This window comes from Chanos chanos, chromosome 1, assembly GCF_902362185.1.
Source record: "Chanos chanos chromosome 1, fChaCha1.1, whole genome shotgun sequence".
Lineage (NCBI taxonomy): Eukaryota > Metazoa > Chordata > Actinopteri > Gonorynchiformes > Chanidae > Chanos > Chanos chanos.
The window spans coordinates 23,534,448-23,548,783 of NC_044495.1; the positions used below are offsets into that span (position 1 = coordinate 23,534,448).

Here is a 14,336-nt window from a genome sequence, read left to right on the forward strand (position 1 = left end):
CTAACAAAAGGTCATCTCCAAGATCATGTTGCTATTCAGAATGAGTCAGATATATTTAGCAGGCTATGAAAAATTACCCAACTGTCGACCATTAAAAGATAAATTGACATATGTTTTCTTACACATGAGCAATTCTAGCTTTGCTGTGCTCTGCAGTAGCCATGAATTGTGTAGGACATAGTCAACAAAGACAAAGGACAGGTGCATTGAAAAAAAAAAAAGTAATACTTCACCTTGCTTGAGTTGTAGATTAAGGAGGACGCCGCCCTGCAACAGGAATATTTCCATTAAAAACTGACAAATGATTCATATGAACATACATAATTTATTCTTTTTTGTTAGAACACTTACAGCAGCGTCCTTTAATCTTCTTCTTTACAGGTATATGCTCTAATGGAGCAGCAGTATCATCTACACAACCACGCCTTTGTTGACTACCAGGAAGTCCATAGTGCCTTTTTTTTTTTTTTTTTAATTATCCACTAGAGGGAGAAAACCCTGTGGGAGGCCGCTCGGTGCTATCATGACAAAACATGAAAGGGGGCTCTTTGTGACACCTTTCTGTAACTGCTGCATTTATTAATTATCATTACTAAACTGATCTAGTAACTCACAGTTACGATTTAATGTCTCACTTTATAATTTAATATATCTGAATTGTGTCTTAATATGTCAGAATTACAAATTAGCCGCTTAAAAGTAGTGTTTAATACATCAGAGTTACAATTACATATCTCACAATTTCGAGTTAATTAACAATGTCTCAGAATTATGACTTAGTATTTTAAAATGAAGACTTAATATCTCACAATTACCACTTAGTATGTCGTGATTACGACGGCCAGTGAGGGGTGGCAAGGCGTGAAATTCAAGGTTCTGTCTTCCTGCGTCATACGGTTCATTCATTGATTTTGTGCTGAGGTACACTCGTACAAACTTGTACGAGTGGTTACAATCTAGTGATCAGTTTTACTAAACTTAGTTATTGAAGAAATAGGCTTTTTAATCGAGCTTTTCAATAGTGAGATGGTGAGAAACTACAACTGCGCTAAAATGTGTGGTGAGCTTATAGTGTTCTGTGTAGTAACACAAACCATAGTTAAGTTATACAGGTAGATAGCGTACAAAGTACTCATGGGACAAAATGTCTAAGTCGCAGCTGCAAGGTACCAAAACGATGAGCGTTACAGTAATGTGCTACGGGTTTGATATAAAATGTAGTTCCATCCACTAGTACCAGTGGGGACACAGCATTGATGAACTGTAGGCACACTAGCCCTAACCTAACCAGCCCAATTTAGATCATTTAAATAATAATTAATTTACAACAAGGTTTCGTGCCGAAATGTAGCCCATATGTTAATATGCTCTTATATTTTAGGCCAGCTGTGTGTATCCAGGTCATTTTTGGAAGACATGTTTCAAAAAGACCTGAGACAACTCTCCTAACCGTAAGCACAGCTTGACCTGTTTTTATTTAATTTTATGTTTTAACATGAATTAATAACAAGAATAACATGTATTCTGCATTTTGCGTTTATAAAATCGTAAAGCGCATTTAAATGATGAATAAATAATTAAGTCGGCATACAAGCATAAATACATTCTCCTATCCTGGATAGTTTTTATAATCTTTTTTTTTAATATAGTTCTTAGCTATATCAAAAGAATTGTTAATTAAGTTATTCTCTGACATTAAACTGTGCCTTGAATCCGTAGTTTCAATTCCGGCGCGTATAGAGAGTGACCTTTATTTTGAAATTTGGTGCTCCGGTGGTGTTTTCACACACCTACAAACCCTGTCGAAGGAGAATGGAAACTGTTTACTCTGGCATTTCTGACCAGATTGTTGTCTGTTTGCGAGTTTCACGTATGTCTTTCCAAAATGAATAGACATACCTGACTGGTTTGCTATCTTTACCGAATTTAGTAAGCTAACTTTTGAAGGCACGTTTGCAGCTTCACTTGCCACGTACCTAGCATGTTTGTACTTAAAACGTTGACTGCAGTGGTCAGAATAAACTTGAATTTAATTTCGGTTTTGCCTTGACAACAACTCGAATGATCTTCACACCGTTGCAGAAGCTGGTTCAAGCTATCCAAGTTACTAGAGCATGGAAACGGCTATTAAAGGTACGTGCTTGTTAGTCGTGATTAATTAAGCAGTATCACGCGAGAGGGAGTGCTGTTATATCGTGTATCCTGTATATACTGATTCGATCTGTATACAGATTCGATCGTAGGCACGAGGCCGCAGTTCTAAAACAAGGCTGTTTATCAGGTAACGATAATTTGAGACAACAAATTATTTTTCGCCGTTCATTACGCCGACAAAAATAGTTCCTTCAGGATCACATTTACACGTGTTGTCAAGCAACACATAAACAGTTTCTTGACTGGATGTTAGTTAGCTAGCTAGCTACTCTCTTTCAGCCGGCAATATTGCCAGCTACTTTCTGTCATACACGTAAAGGTTAGCAAGCAAGCCACTTTTAATCATAGCCCATTACAGGCTAGCGAGCCACTAGCTATTGTTTATTTATCATACCCAACTGCAGGCTAGCTAGGTTCTTTTCCATCATACACGGAACCGTATCAACATTCGCGCAAATGCGAATTAAACTCGCATTGGTGTAATCAACGATTACATCTGAACAGAACATGTGTAAAGCGAAGTCATACATAGTAAAACGTCCCAGTGTTGTTATACTCTATGTCTGTGTTCGAAATGCCATACTGGTGTACTACATACTGCGTACTGGCCCCGTATACACTGCGCACTGCACATTACTCTCCCCCTTAGTATACAGTATGGTATGCAAGTATGAGAACTTTCATGTAGTGCACGACACATGACCAAAACATTCTAACTCACCGCATTGCATCGTGGGATGCAGTAGCCGACGAAGTGAGTTCTGGCTGTATACTGGAAATTTTCGCCAGAGTTGTACTTCATCCGGGTAACTCTTGTATACTGCAAAATTTTTATTTTTCATGTGCAGTACTGCACGCGACTTATACTGACAATAGTACGAGCAGTATACAGTGTGGAGTTTCGACCACAGCCGTTGTCAGCACTCTTTGGAATGCACTTGTCCACTCAAACTACTCGAGCGGAACTAAACGTTGTATAAAACAGTTTGTTTCACGTTTGTCAGAATAGTAGATAAGCGAACATCAGATTAACACGCTACGTTACATTGCTTTCTGTCCAGAGAGCTTCACAATACTTTCTTATGTAGGTTCAAATATCAAGTATGAAGTTTGAAATGTCTGAACAGGCTTAGGGCACGAGATTGTTGAAGAGCTAACTTAAATGATTGCCTCTCAGTCTTGCCTCTCATTGGGCACCATCATATATTTGTCTACACATATTCTGGCTAATATACAGCAACACCATGTGAGGTAGAGTGCAGCAGGATTGAAATGGAAATATGAAACGCCTAATGGTCTCCAGCGACAATCGTGAGAAACACTGACAAATTTGATCTGGTTGCTCAGTCTCAGATGATTATGTGGTCCTCAGGTAAGGCCAAGCGGAGACACTTGAGTGCAACAGAATGTGTTCGTTTGGGACAAAACAGCATGGGCAGCAACCCACTCGCACAGCCATTTGTATCAGCTCGCGTCATGGACCCTAACCGTGGCCTTTACCCAAAGACGCCTACCAAAAGAAGACGACAAGGTAGGTGGGACAATGAGTTTGTGCCTGCTTTTGCTTTCAGTTTCATTTTCACTTTGTTCTCCTGAACTTATCAATGTCTCTCACTGGTCTCTTTATTTGATGCTAGATGGTGCTATGCATCAGAGGGATATTACCGAGTTCTTCCCAAAGACTGGTGTGAGAGTCAGAGTCAGTCCTCATAAAGCGCCTCCAGACTTACCTAAGATAGAGCATGGATCTAACAGAGTCATCACCCTCAAAAAAGAAGAGGAGGAGGAAGAGTTTGAAGGTATCACTGCAGAAATGTTTGTGGATGATGAAGACTTTGACAGTCCTCAGAAAGCGCCTCCAGACTTACCCAAGAGGGAGCGTGGATCTAACAGAGTCATCAACATCAACAAAGAGGAGGAAGAAGAGGAGTTAGAGGGTATCACTGCAGAAATGTTTGGTGATGATGAGGACTTTGGCAGTGGTGGAGTCCTGATAAAAACAGAAGATCAGGAAATAGCAGTAGGGCACACAGGTTTGGAAAACAGTCTGGGACACAGTGACCTCGCTCATGTGAAAAAGGAGGAAGAAGATGAGGAAGAGTACCCTGTGGAATCCCTCCCTGATGCTCACTATGGACTTCTAGGTGTTCACAGTGGGCAGGCAGAACCTCAGGGCCACTTTCAGGACTTACCGGTGGAGGTTTTAATCATTGTCTTTGGACAGCTCCCAGCAGAGGACCTGTATCGTCACATCAGTTTGGTGTGTCGACGTTGGAGAGACATTGTCACAGACCCCCTGGTATGAGTGGAGATGTTGTTACATTGTCATCTTTACCTGTAAACATTATAAATAAATACTGTGTTCACAGAGTGGACTAATATTCCTGAAAATGATCAGAATTGAAATGAAACAAACACTGAGTTCTGTGTGTGATAAATAATATACTTTCAACAATTCTTGCTTTATTCTGTAGTTTTTGCCGTGGAAGAAGCTGTACTACAGATACCAGAAACAGGAGAGTGAGACAGTGAAGGAGTTAAATGCCATACTAACAGAGAACCAAATAACCAAAAAGTGTGATTTGTGTTTGCTCAACTTGGTCAGGTATGGTTGCAGTCATGTCCCACACCTTTATAACTGAATCTACCTCATGCCAGTTATCTTACACTGTTGATCCATAGACATGGTGCAAATGTTGTGTAAATACTTTACTAATGTGTGTGATGCTGCTTGAATTTGGAGTATATGTAACCAGTTTACAAGTGACCAATACATCTGATCAGACTGTGCACCTCTGTTCTGAATTAATGCTTTACTCAGCATGGCCTGTCTGTGTTTTAACTGGGATGAGTAAGGTGGTGTATTGTGTTCATGTAGACGTGGATGTCCTCTGAGCTCCCTGTGTTTTTACACCACTTCTGTTACCTCCAGGTACATGTCCCAGTTTAAGCACAGCAAGCGAGTGAATCCACAGGACGTGCTACTCTGCGTGAGGGGACACAGGCTCTACGTTCAGGCAGAGGCCTGCATGAAGCAAAGGATGCCTGACCTGAAGGCCACTGAAGGGGTTCGTATCTGGAAAGACAGCAAGTTAAGGCAGGGTTATAGGAAAATGTACTGTCCAGTTGGTCCTAAAACACTAATCAGTGTTACAGAACATGTGTATGTAGGTACATGGAGTTCTCAGTGTGCTAGATGCCCAAAAAGCTCATATATCAGTTGCATGCCATTATTTCTGTTTGCATCGGGCTAGTTAAAAGGTCGCTGTTAATGAGCGTTTTAGGTAAATATTTTTTTTATTACCTTCATTGAGTGGATGCTCTCATCCAGAGTGACACAGGTCCTCAGTCTTAAATAATCACATCTGTGGAGAAGTCTTGGGGTTCAGTATCTGAAAATGGTGAACATTAATTAGCTTCACTCCAGTGGATGGTTCCTTTTTTCTTTTCTTTTTCTCTGGTCATGCAAACAAATCTGCAAACAACTGGTTCCCAGGAGATTTTCCTTAAGCCTCTAAGCCACTGCTGTCTGTTTTATGATTAACTGGTTGACTGTGTGGCTTGGATGCAGGGACCAAATCCATGGTCAGTCATGGCTCTCATGTTACTGCTGGCGGATGGTGTCAAGGATGTTCTGGACCTGGTGTCTCGACTTAGGAAATCTGGATGTCTGTTAAGTTTGGGTGGAATATCAGAATACTTGTGGGCTGTGGCTACTTTGCTCCTGGCCATGAAGGAAAATGGCATCAACATCAGTAGCAGGTGAGAGAGATAGTCCAAGGTTATTGGAGACCTTGAAAAAATAAACTTTTTTTGCCTTGGAACACCAAACGTTCCAAACTGTTCCTTCCAGTTGTCTCAGAATGAATCAAGACCATACTTATGATATATTTATTAATTACTTAAATGAAAATGGTGCCCCATATTCTGTCACAAGATTTGCAAAAAACAAGGTTTAAATTTATTGTTAAAAAAACCCTTCATTTGTTGAATAAATAGATATGGCAAATAACATTTATGTCAAAATGTAAGAAGAAAATTTATAAATATGTATGGTAGACCTATTGGAACAATTGTCTTGTTTTTACCTAGTGTGCTGCATTTACGTTCTTTCTGCTGGACAAATGATGTTTTAAAATGCAAAACCAGCTAATTGTTCAGTCATTTTAGTCAGAATTGACTCCCACAAGTGTCCTGAGTAATTGTTTCATTGTACCGCGGACAACATGGCCTCCTGAGTTTGTTGCCAGACCATGGCAGATTAAAAAAAATTCCTGTGCAGGATTCACAGTTGGCGGTGTGTCTTATTGTATATTTCAGAACAATAGCTATCGCTATCACACTGCAATAACACAGGTTTAGCACTTCATAGGATGGATTTGTTTACTGCCATCTCATTTTTTTGTTCTCTTCACGTCTTTTTTTGCCACAGGCTGCACTACAACATCTTCTATGTGCTGCAGCTGATGGAGAATTCCCCCCTGTCACAGATCAGAGACAAGAGCAGGTTTGCCACCATTCTAATGTGGACTGTAATGTTAACTTAGAGCAAGAAATGTCAGATTCACATGGTCCCTGACTGTGCCCTCCACAGGGAGAAAATGATACAAGTCACTCATGAGCAGCAACAGATTCTCAATCACAACATGCAGAGCGATCACATTGTCAAAATCATGGCCTTTGCAGGTGAGCCAAATGTGGTAATTTATATTTGATGCTGTTGAAATTATGACACAAACATTGCCAGTAAGTGCCCAGTCTACCATTTAAACCTTTATTTTCCCCATTCAGTTATGTTCTGTTTTGAAGAATGTGTTGTTTCCCAGAACTTGTGAATCACCAGTCATGCCACATATTTCTTTGGTGTATAATTTGAAGAACGAACTCCCTCTGGTGGAGGAATAGAAGCAATCTGTAGATTTGTAGTTAAGTATGGAGTTGAAAATTCCCATACTGAACTAACCTCACAGCTTAGGTGTGTTGTCAAATCATTCTAAAACATCCGTGGCTAGAGCTAAATGCTGTAATTACTTGTCCAGGTACTGGGAAGACAACCACGCTGGTGAAGTTTGCTGAGCAACGACCTCACCTCCGCTTCCTCTACGTTGCTTTCAACAAATCCGTGGCAACACAGGCCCAGCGGAGTTTCCCTAGACATGTGGAGTGCAGGACTGTCCACTCTATGGCGTTTAAGGCTGTTGGATGGAGGTCTGTTGAAACATCCGCCCTTTTACCTCTGACCTTAGTACAGCAACAGCTGTAGTTACAGAATGTTAAATTACTGCTACTGAAACTAAAAAGCTTGTTCAGCGAACTCAGCTAATTGGTCCATTATGTGAATCCATGCTAGATTGCTTAAAACATGATGTCCCAGATTTGTTTGTGGGATTCTTTATGTCAAATTAACTGTTTGCTGTGCCACAGGTATTTGAATAAGAAGAAGCTGTCCAGTGGCCTTAAGCCCTTTTCAGTGGCCTCTGTCCTCCCAAAGGGCCACGGGGGTTTTGTCAATGCCAAGATTATAACCCAGACCATCAATACTTACTGTTGTTCTACGGATCAGTGCATTGGGCCTGAGCATGTGCCACGAGAATACAAAAACACCAGTGGCAAAGTAGAACGGCCAGATGAGGCAAAGAAAAAGGTAAGAAGAACATATTGCACGCTGGTTGTGATGGGGCTTTATATATAAATCTAAGCAGTTTACATTTCTGTCTGTTTACTTTTGCTCCCGCTCCTGAACACATACCAGTAAAACTTATTCCCCTGGTTATTGCTGACTCCTTTAATTGAATTTGTCCCCAGGAATTTGCTCAGATTGCACAGGAAATATGGAGCAACATGAAGGAGTTGCTACCCACTAGGGAAACAGCCTATCATATGACCCATGATGGTAAAACACTTCATTCTAACTTCATTGTTGTGTTTGCTGGAGTTGTGCTTTTGATTTTGTGGCTACAGTCAAGATTTTGACTTCGTATTAGATTTTGACACGATATTTTCATTCCATTATAAAATAATATTATATTAAATGAAAATAGTATTATATGACAATATATTTTCATATTATCATAGGAATACATCTTTTTTCTTCATGGTAGAACAATATACTTGTAAATGTTTACTGTTACACTCTTTATGATCAAATTGTTCCAGTTCCAGTTATTTTTTCCTCTTCTGACAGACATGCTTGAATACTTACATCAGATACCAATGTTTCTTTAGGGTACCTGAAGTTGTGGCACCTGCAGAGACCTTGTCTGGATCAATATGACATTATCTGTATTGATGAGGCCCAGGATTGCACTCCAGGTACACAACACCTTCACCCACCACTCTGCCTTATATCATGTTTGATGACTTCTGTTTTATCTTACTGTCATATGCTCTGGCTTAGTTGCATTTCAAGTGCAAGAAAGTTGTCTAAAATGGCTTTCTTTTTAGGTTTGTTAAATCATTCTGTTTATTTATATTTGATTCTGAGTTTTTTATTTTATTTTTTTGTAATTTCATGTGTGTTTGTGTATGTCTGTGTGTATCTAGTTGTCATGGACATCTTACTCTCACAGCCTTGTGGGAAGATTTTGGTTGGAGATCCTCACCAACAGATCTACACTTTCAGAGGGGCAGTCAACGCTCTACAAGCTGTTCCCCATACACACATTTACTACCTTACCCAGGTAGAGGGACACCTGCTTAACAAGTCTCTGTGACTCCACTTTCTCTCTTCATATTCTGCCCCTGTCTGTTTCTGTATAGTCTTTGTATTTCAGACATAGTTGTTGTGTGTGACTGTATTTTGTTTTGTTTTATTTTGTTTTGTTTTTTCCTTTGAAAGAGTTTCAGGTTTGGCTCTGAGATTGCTTATGTTGCTGCTACAGCCCTGGACGTTTGCAAAAGGGTGAAGAAAATTTTAATTGGTGGTGACAAAGAGAGTAAGTCAGATGAATGAAGCAGCTGATTTCTCTGGCTTTATAAAGCATGCTGTCATCTAAAACATTGCAGCGCTAATAGTGGTAATTCATATGTACTTATGAGTAATATTTTTTTTACATTCCCATGATATGTTTGCACCACACTACTTTGTCATATCCCAATGCTGTGTCATTTTTCATGCTTGTTTACTTTTGTATATGTGTGCGTGTGTCCTCAGGCAGTGTGCGAGGGGAGGACACAGAGACGTTGCAGAAACTGAAGAGTGGTTCCAGCCAACTTGAGGGAGAAGTGGCCATTTTGTGTCGCTGTAATGCCTCTGTGTTTAGTGAAGCAGTGCGACTCACAGACGCCAACTCCAGCTGCAAGATTCACATTGTTGGGGTGAGTCCACAGTACACTGTAACGGAAAGGCACCTGTGGGCATGTTCACCAGCTCAGATCTGAGCGGTGGCCTGAATTAACATCAGTTAACTTTAAAGAAATCTTGTACACACAGTTTTCATGTGTCTGGTAGTGCTTGCTGTAGTTCTGCTCTGTTTGTAATGGTTATTGAAACGATTTAGTGTCTGAAATCATAAGAGCTCTTTTTTGGCATTTCAGGGTGTTGACAATTTTGGCCTGAGTAAAATCCGGGATATCTGGATCCTGATGCAGCCAGAGGACAAAAGGATTAAGGGTTGGCCAGATTACAATTGTGTCGTGTGGTGATTCCTCAGTTAGAATGACGATATTTTAAGATTCTTATAGGTTCTGCTCAGCTGGGATAGCTTTTGCTTAGATTGAACGCTTTGGTGTGCTAACCTGGCTTTATATCTCATTGTTATTAGTATCACACCATAACTACATTGTTTAAAAGTGCAATATTGTTCCAAGAGAAAATTTGTTACAGTTTACTAGAGGTTCATTTGACTTATATCTCAGTGTCTTTGCCCATTTGAGGCCAATGCCTACCGTGATTAAACTTGTATTGAGATCCATGTGACTCTAGAGGAGTGTTAAGCACTCCTGTTTCTTAGCGCTCATCTAGAGTCAACTCGGTCCTAAAAACTGGTCTTGCATTGCTAAAAGTGAACTGTGTTTGAGACAGCCCCCCTTTCCTTTTGTTGCAGAGGGTCTGAGGATCCAGGATTACTTTATCCGGAGCTTCTGTAAGGAGAAGCTGGGAGGTTATAGGGGACTAAAAAACTATGCTGCTCACACAGAAGACAGAGAGCTGGAGGGCAAACTTGTTGTGGTGGAGAGATACAATACTCGCATACCAGAACTGGTCGAGCGGATCTCCTCCTGTGCCCAGAGCAGCCCAGAAAACGCAGGTCAGTTAGAAAGAGAGATTCATCTGTACAGTGCTGCAGTGTAAACCCAGTCACTTCCTCAGACATAAGGTACATGATGTGACAAAAAAAGCAAGCTGCTGAAACCTTTGTGAAAGCCAGAGTTTCCTTCAAACAAGTCTTCGTAGTAATACATGTGCAAGAATCGTATCAGAAGCAGTAATGTATTTGCTATTCTATTTGAAATATAGACATAGAAACACAGTACATGCACAGTGCATGTTCCACATCTGTTTTACACACAGGTTTATTTTGAGTACAAATTTCTCCACTTTTGAGCAGGCAGGCATCTGTCGTGTGTTACAATGGGAGTGTTTGTAGATACCATTACATTACTCTGCCAAAATGTTATTTGGGTTTTTTTTTTTTAATCAAAGCTGGGACATTCATTTTTAACACAAATGTGACTTGCACAGGCTTACATATGATGCATGTCCTGGATTCCACATACACGTACTGTTACATACCTGGAGAATGTCTGAATATTGTTATACACACACTCTAAAGAAACACACACCTTCAAATTAGATATATACAACAGACACCTCATACATATGTCTTTGAATCGAACTGTGCTTTCAGATTACATACTGGGCACAGTGCATAAATCCAAGGGGTTGGAGTTTGACACTGTGGTCGTGACAGATGACTTTGCCAAAGTGCCTTGCGCCAGACATAATCTTCAGAGAGTTCCCGTTGTACGTCAAGGTTAGTTCCCACAAACGTCTCTTACCCCTGGCCAGATGAAGGATGAATGAACTGTTGTACCATGAGTTTGATTTTATTTCTTTACAGCTGCAGAAAAGGGACCATTAACTCTAACAGAGATTCATAGGATATCTTGAAGGTTAGCCAGGTGACCAAAAGAGATATGCGGACACATACAATATTTGTAAATTTGATTGGATTTTGACCCCCTCTTTTAGTGACGGTTTATGTGCAGACACATCTGACTCAACTGTCCAACATGAATCTTTCTTTCTTTCTTTTTGGGCCACCTCTTTTGTGGAGTATTATTGTATTGTAATTAACGCTCTGTTCAGTCTGTTTAGAATCTTAGGGCACAGGAGGTGAAATGAAAGGAGTAAAAATGGTTAAGTGTCTGTCTCTAAAACACAGTGACAGTAAAGCTACATGACTGTAATAAACCTGTAAATGACCAATTGATTTCATTTTGAGAGCCCCAGGTAGACTTCAGGTCAGCTGTTTGCCTTGCTCTCGTCAGTAGCCTTGTGAATGAGATACTTAGGCTCTTAGTTTGCGCATCTCGCAGGGAACGTCCCAGACGATGAGTGGAATTTGCTGTATGTGGCCGTAACCCGAGCTAGGAGAACTCTGTACATCACCAAGACTATCAGCAACCTACTCACACTTGGAGGGGTGAGTCCTGCACTTAACTCTGACTCTTCTGTCCTTTATGTCTCTCTTTCTGTCTGTCTCTGTCTATCAATTTGCATGTTTGTCTAAGTTCTGTCATTGTTAAAATGTGAACATCCACTTATTCTCACTGCTTACCGTTTGCCATAGGAATATTTCCTGAGATCAGAGCTGACCAGTGTTGTACTGAATGGAAACCCTGCTCTCCCCTGTTCTACCAGGGGTTGTCCCAATCAGATTAACATGGACACAGCCCTCAGTATGCGCAAACTACCTATCAGATATGTAAGTCATATTTACCTCTCAGGACCAATCAATATTAGAATGAATGAAAAATAATTTTCAGTTGCCCAAAACATTTCTGTACTGTACATCATTGGTGGGTCTTTTATCTGTGCATTACAGATGTTTGATGTCTTTGTGTGTGTGTGTGTATGTGTGTGTGTATCTGTGTGTTGCAGTTGGACAGCGTGGAGGATGGAGGCATGCTGTGTTTGACTTGCGTGGAGCAGCGGCTGGGGCCCATGGCTTTCCTGCTGTCACCCCCTGAGAAAGTCAGGTCTATGCATTATACAGAGGAACGTGTGGATCTGCCCATCAATGTCGCCATGCTCCTGGCCCTTCTGTGAAAACTCATCTCACTCACACACAACACAAAAATGTTGTCTTTGCTTCCATGTTTGGGTTCTGAATGTGAAGGTAAAGATGACACGTGAAGACTGTACTCTCTGGACAGATGAATAGATCTAGGAGCATATGATGAAGACACCTCTAACACATCATTCAGATGAGTCGTGTGAAGACCTAAGGTCTTATGGTGTTTGTGATTTTGTTTACAATCACTGACGTGCACGATAGCATTCCCGTGGTAGTGCTGGGTCTATGGATTATACCACAGACATAACAGTCAGTGTCACCTTGTGTCATTTTGTATGGCATTACTGTTGAAGGCTTTGAAAAAAAAAAAAAATAGAAAGAAACGGTATATTCTGTGGTGTGTTTTTTTTTAACATTGTTTGTGAACTTGTAAAATTGACCTTAACTCTTGATGTTTTTTTTGTTTTGATATTTTGTACAGATTTGTTTTATGATAATTAGTGTTTCACCTGGAAATCCTTTTTTAAGTATGCATGCATGTAAATAACACAACTAGAGCAAAAGCTTCTTTGGGGATATGCCCTGTCATTGAACCATTTGTTTTTGAAATCAAAGTACACGTCATGACATCCACACAAAGAAAGAGGTGCTGGTGTGTTCTACGGTTTTTCAGGAGATAAATGAAAATAATCGAGGAACTCTTGACTAGGTCTTTCTCTGTCTGGAAAAATAGATGGAGCCAACTTTCAGCCTTCACACAGACGGAAACAAGAAATATCTTGTTTGTGGTTTGAGTTCATGAGTCCTTTTGCTTTAATAATAAAAAAAACAAAACGAAACCAACCAAACAAAAAAAAACAGTAGTTCCAAACAACACCTGTAGCGTCATAGGACCCGTCACCATTTGCTTCATACAAGATGACGTACTTTGCAACATAATTATACATCTGACACCAAACCCTGCTTTTGTGTTCATGGCCACAGAGTTTAATTTTAGTTCAACTGAGTTCAGTTTTAGTCTCATTTGAATGCAGTACCAAGTTATAGATGAACATTCAAAGCCATTAAACACATCATGTTCGTGATTGAGCTGCAGTGCAATCTAGGTTAATTAAGAAGCACATGGTGAAATTATAATAGTTAAAAAAGATGAAGGTTATAACAATTATGCCACAAATCTTTGTTATTTTAGAGCGTTGTGGCTTCATTGTGGCTCTAGTCTAACTTGAATAAATATTCTTTCTTTTTTGAGTATATCAGTTTGTATTCATTGTATTTGTCTGGGCTGGACTGGTTCCTTTCTCAATTCTCTCTCAATTAAAAAGGTGAGATACTTTTTTAATTGTCTGAAAATAAGTAACATAAATATATATTAGCTTTTAACCAGCTTCTCCTTTCACTTAAGGCGTGAGAGTAAGTTTAGTCTATTAAAATGTCAAAGCGTTTTAATTTTCTGCAGTCGAAATGGCGACACTAGCCAAGATCACAATGTCCGAGCCTGAACAGGAGCGAACACATCTGCGCCCCCCACCCCGCCACCCCCTCCCCCCCAAAAAAAGTCAGGAGGAGAAATCGCATCTGGAGCGAGAATGGCTCGTCGAGATCCTGGCACAGAGAGTTTCATTTGAGGATTCATATCGTTACGTTACTCGATATTTGCTTGTGGTGTTGTGATTTAGATCGCCAGTCTCTCCCGGTGAGTATTGCTTTATACTATCAGCTGAAAAATTGATTGAGCATGCGTCTACCTATTCGATTTCTATTCTGTGTGAGTCAACTTGCCGACACACCCCTCTTTAAAGAATAGTCGTATTCGTCATACTATAAATTCGGTGATGTGTCTGGAACACATTCACGACAAGCTCATTGATTTTACCAGTGGAGCATTGAATAACCCGTTATTTCTGGTTTGTTCAGTTATTACGTAAGTATTCCACAGAA

General features: G+C 40.2%; 1 protein-coding gene across 1 annotated transcript; it reads left to right on the forward strand.

The window, feature by feature from the left end:
• Positions 1-2,068: 2,068 nt before the first annotated feature.
• On the forward strand, positions 2,069-12,768 carry fbxo18 (F-box DNA helicase 1). The gene is made up of 21 exons (XM_030775239.1): positions 2,069-2,133; positions 3,527-3,685; positions 3,792-4,453; positions 4,629-4,759; positions 5,087-5,222; positions 5,726-5,916; positions 6,587-6,661; positions 6,749-6,840; positions 7,194-7,362; positions 7,579-7,798; positions 7,960-8,047; positions 8,380-8,466; positions 8,698-8,834; positions 8,993-9,089; positions 9,308-9,471; positions 9,691-9,766; positions 10,200-10,403; positions 11,004-11,123; positions 11,695-11,801; positions 11,949-12,083; positions 12,260-12,768. Exons 1-21 carry the CDS (start codon positions 2,115-2,117, stop codon positions 12,425-12,427), a joined length of 3,237 nt encoding a protein of 1,078 aa, XP_030631099.1. The 5' UTR covers positions 2,069-2,114; the 3' UTR covers positions 12,428-12,768.
• Positions 12,769-14,336: the final 1,568 nt, after the last annotated feature.

What these genes read in the sequence shown, in the direction of transcription:
- fbxo18 (XM_030775239.1), top strand. An exon ending in TACCAAAAGAAGACGACAAG is followed by an intron (nt 3,686 to 3,791) that starts GTAGGTGGGACA and finishes ATTTGATGCTAG; the next exon opens with ATGGTGCTATGCATCAGAGG. An exon ending in CTATCATATGACCCATGATG is followed by an intron (nt 8,048 to 8,379) that starts GTAAAACACTTC and finishes ATGTTTCTTTAG; the next exon opens with GGTACCTGAAGTTGTGGCAC.